The sequence below is a fragment of the Athene cunicularia genome (assembly GCF_003259725.1).
Source record: "Athene cunicularia isolate RWA chromosome 4 unlocalized genomic scaffold, athCun1 chr4_part2, whole genome shotgun sequence".
Classification (NCBI taxonomy): domain Eukaryota; kingdom Metazoa; phylum Chordata; class Aves; order Strigiformes; family Strigidae; genus Athene; species Athene cunicularia.
The window spans coordinates 33,123,594-33,127,133 of NW_020799099.1; the positions used below are offsets into that span (position 1 = coordinate 33,123,594).

Genomic DNA, 3,540 nt, shown 5'->3' on the forward strand with positions numbered 1-3,540 from the left:
GGATGTCAGCCTGCCTGGGCAGGTTTGTCCCCAGGAAGCTCTAAGGCCACTGATGTCCTTCTGATTGTCAAGGGGTGGGTGGTTTGCTCAGGGGACAAGAGAGCCTGTTTCCAGTTTCCTCGAGGACAAGAGACCCCTGAGCGAGTGAGAGGGCTGAGGTAGCCCACCCTGCAGGAACAGCCTGCACTTGGTGTGTCAAAAACTCGCCTTTGGAAAGCACGTGGCCACAGCTCCAGCTTGTGACTGAACTCTCCCAGCTTAGGAAAAATGGGTGGCGCTGCCCCAAATCCCACGGAGGAGCTGGTTTCTCAGCAAGGCATGTTCCCCTGCAGGCACCCCGACCTCACTCTGCTTTGCGTGTCCCTGCTTTCCACCCCGAGATGCCCTCAGCAACCACAACTCCTCCTTGGGCTTCCCCCCGTGGTGCAGGCAAAAATCACAGTCCTACAGCTAAAAGAAAAACCCCGCTCGTCCTTTCTGAAGGCAGGCTTTCAGGGAGACAGCCCTGAGAAAATGAGGAGAGGGGAGGCTGCGGTTACCAGCTGGCAGAGCTTATGCGGCTCCACACATGGAGAAGGACCCGGTGCTCAAGCACAGCGATGCAGGCTGGACCAAGAGCAAAACCAGGCCCCGGCTGGGCTTGCTCTACCTGGGTAATTCCCCCGCCAGAGCTTAACGAGCATCCTTCATGGCAAGGGCTGGCGGGGAAGGGCACCGTGTGGCACGGCCCTGCGTGAAGCCGGGGGAAAGGCAGCCTGCTACAGGGGCCAGGGGGTGCAGGGAGGGCAGTGGAGCAGCGATGGCCCCCCCCAGCCCTGGCTGCACCCACTGAGGGGACCTTGTCCTGTCCTGGAGGGCAGAGGGGAGCCTGTGCTGGGGGCGCTGAGGGGAGCCTGTCCTGTGGGGGACTTCTTTTTGGTCTTATGCAAGCATGTAAAAAACATGGGGGTTGGAACTAGATGATCTTTAAGGTGCCTTCCAACCCAAACCCACCTCTGATTCTGTGTCTTCCCCAGCCCACAGGTTGTGCCAGCGCTACCACATTTGCATCCCTCACCAGAATTGAATCTCACGGTAGAAATGTTAATTTCTAGGATTAAACTTCCCTACTAGCCAAGTGCTTTAAATTTATCCTCTGTGTCTGTTAACCACTTAAATGCAGGCAATAGCTTTGGCATTTCTGATAACATAAAAGCCGTAAGAGAAGGCTGGAAGGCCGAGTACACTGCCGGGTCCGAGGGGTTTTTCGATAAGCTCTGGCAGGGTTTTCTCATCCACCATCCGTAGCACACGGCCATTCAGCTCAATAGACCTGGAGAGGTACAGAGAGACTGCCTGCCTGGGCAGCTGTGCTCTGTTTGCCGCCAAGCACAAACAGCTCTGGACCCAAGTGTAAACATAAACCCATCCCAAAGCCAAATTAAACTTCCCTCGAGGGTTTAGGTGTGTGCACACACAGAGCATCTGCTGCGCTCCCTCTGCAAGGACTCCTCAGAGTCATGGCACAGACAAGTTGAACAGCACATGTTTCTTACTCATCTAGTGAGGTTAACAGCACAACAGGCTTTGAAAAGGACAAATGTTAATTGGTTTTGCTCCTGCAAATATTACGATGTCTTCTATGCCCACAGAGCAGATCCTTCCTGTGCCAAGGCATTAGTGGTGACAACCACAGAAACCATAGAGAGCCTGAACAGTGCTGTAAGCCAGGCACTTGGGAAAGCGAGAGAACTGTGCTTGGGCCAAGAAAAAGGACTAGCAGCTGGTGCAGAGCCCTGAGGCCTGCTAGGAAAAAGCTCCCCCATTAACAAGTGTCCTCATACCTTAGCAAGCTTTCAGCAGCCTGATTGAACAGAAGTCAGACCCTTACCTAACACACACACACACACACCCCGCCCCTGATACAGAGAAATGATGACTTGTTTGGAGATTTATTTACTTATAGAAAACTGCTCAGAAACTTATTTACTTACTTATAGCAAGTTACAGTATTACTTATAGTATTTTTTAACACTGCTAAGAATCCTGCTTGCCCAGACTGTTCTGTGGAATTTTGCCCAGGACTACTGTGTCCATCAAAACAAAGCAGTTCATGTGAAAATCTACCAAGGACTACAATGTTCAGCAAAATATTATGGTTTTGTCCTTGAGGAACAGGTGGCTCTAACCAGTTGGAGTGTTGGTAATGAGTAAAGATAGCCATATACGAATGGTAGAAGTTCTATTGGTTCCCTTAGATAAACTGTCTGAAAAACACTCTTGTTATGCAAGAAACTGGCCAAGAGAATCTGCACATGCTCCGGGTAAAAAAACAAGGTGAGAAAGACTATGAGCTTTCCTCCCAAAGCCCCCCGGAGACGCCCCCCAGAAGGCAATGGGCAGGTGCAAAGATGACACAAACTGCTGACATCAGCCTTTCTAACTAACCCGGCCTTACTCCTGCACATGGATGTTTGTGTGATGTAACCCAGTGAATATGGATATCCATGTAAAATGTGCCGTGGGGGTGCAAGCTTTGTGGAGAGATCCCCTTGCACCCCGGCACCGGAGTAAACATCCCTGCTGCGTGTCTCTATTCGAGTTGTAGAGCATTTTTTCCACGAATCACCCCAGCTGACTGAACACAATCCCCACACCCCAAACACCACCTTGAAGACTGAACGAGGTGAGGTTCTAGACACCTCCTAACTCTACTCAGAATCCTTTCTACAGAGACAGGAGGGGTTGCACGCTTACCTGGAAAGTATATTCTCTTTGCCATGAGGCAGCAAGAGGTACTGATCCACGTGCTTGCTTGATAAGTAAATTGGTAACTGCAAACATTGGGTAACATTGTAGAGGTTTAAAGCAAACAGGGTCACGTCCCCTTCTCTGTACTTTGGGCTGCAAGGCAAGAGAAGATGATGGTGGGCATCAGGAGAGAAAGACATGTCACAAACAGATGTGAGTCCTCGTGACAACCCAAATTGCTTTTGTTGGCCTGGGGGTGGCCTTTGGGTCAGTTTCTGGGATATTTTGCCCTTTCTGGAGGCTTACTGGAGGGTGTTGGTGCAGTGGAGGTAGACGCGGAGCTTCCTCTTGTCGGCTCCTGCTAGATGGACCTGCAGCACCTTGGTACCCACCAGCCTCTTGTAGAGCAGCGAGAGCCAGTAGTCCTGGGAGGCACAAAAACACACATAAGCACTTGTGTACCTGACAGGTAGTCCACACAGTCCATTCATTTTGCTGGTAGATTCCGGGGTTTTTGTCCTTACATTATTTTGGTTTGCCACGTTTCTCACCACATCTATCTAGATCTCCACAAACAGGGTAGCTAGAGAAAAAAAATCCACCTCCAGGCTGCAGAACAGCTTTGTTTACAAAGTAAACATTTTCCCCTTCCTATGCAAATCTCGGAGCTCTTTCTGGGCCTGAGGAGTGTTTGCATTCTGGAAACTCCCTTGTACAGGGCACCTCAGGGCTGAACCCCCAGGGGTGAGCGGCCCTTCCTACAGGAAAGCCCAGGTACATCGAGGATTCTACCCTCCCACCCCCACCCCA

At 51.0% G+C, this 3,540-nt stretch overlaps 1 protein-coding gene across 1 annotated transcript in view; it reads right to left on the minus strand.

The window, feature by feature from the left end:
* Positions 1–10: 10 nt before the first annotated feature.
* The window catches only part of HPSE (heparanase), a gene marked incomplete at its 5' end in the record, with an annotated part of 12,178 nt that continues 8,648 nt past the window's right edge, over positions 11–3,540 (minus strand). The window contains 3 exons of the mRNA XM_026847751.1: positions 11–1,312; positions 2,737–2,883; positions 3,037–3,155. Of these exons, the coding sequence (XP_026703552.1) occupies positions 1,153–1,312; positions 2,737–2,883; positions 3,037–3,155 (426 nt within the window). The remainder of the gene's footprint in view (positions 1,313–2,736; positions 2,884–3,036; positions 3,156–3,540) is intronic.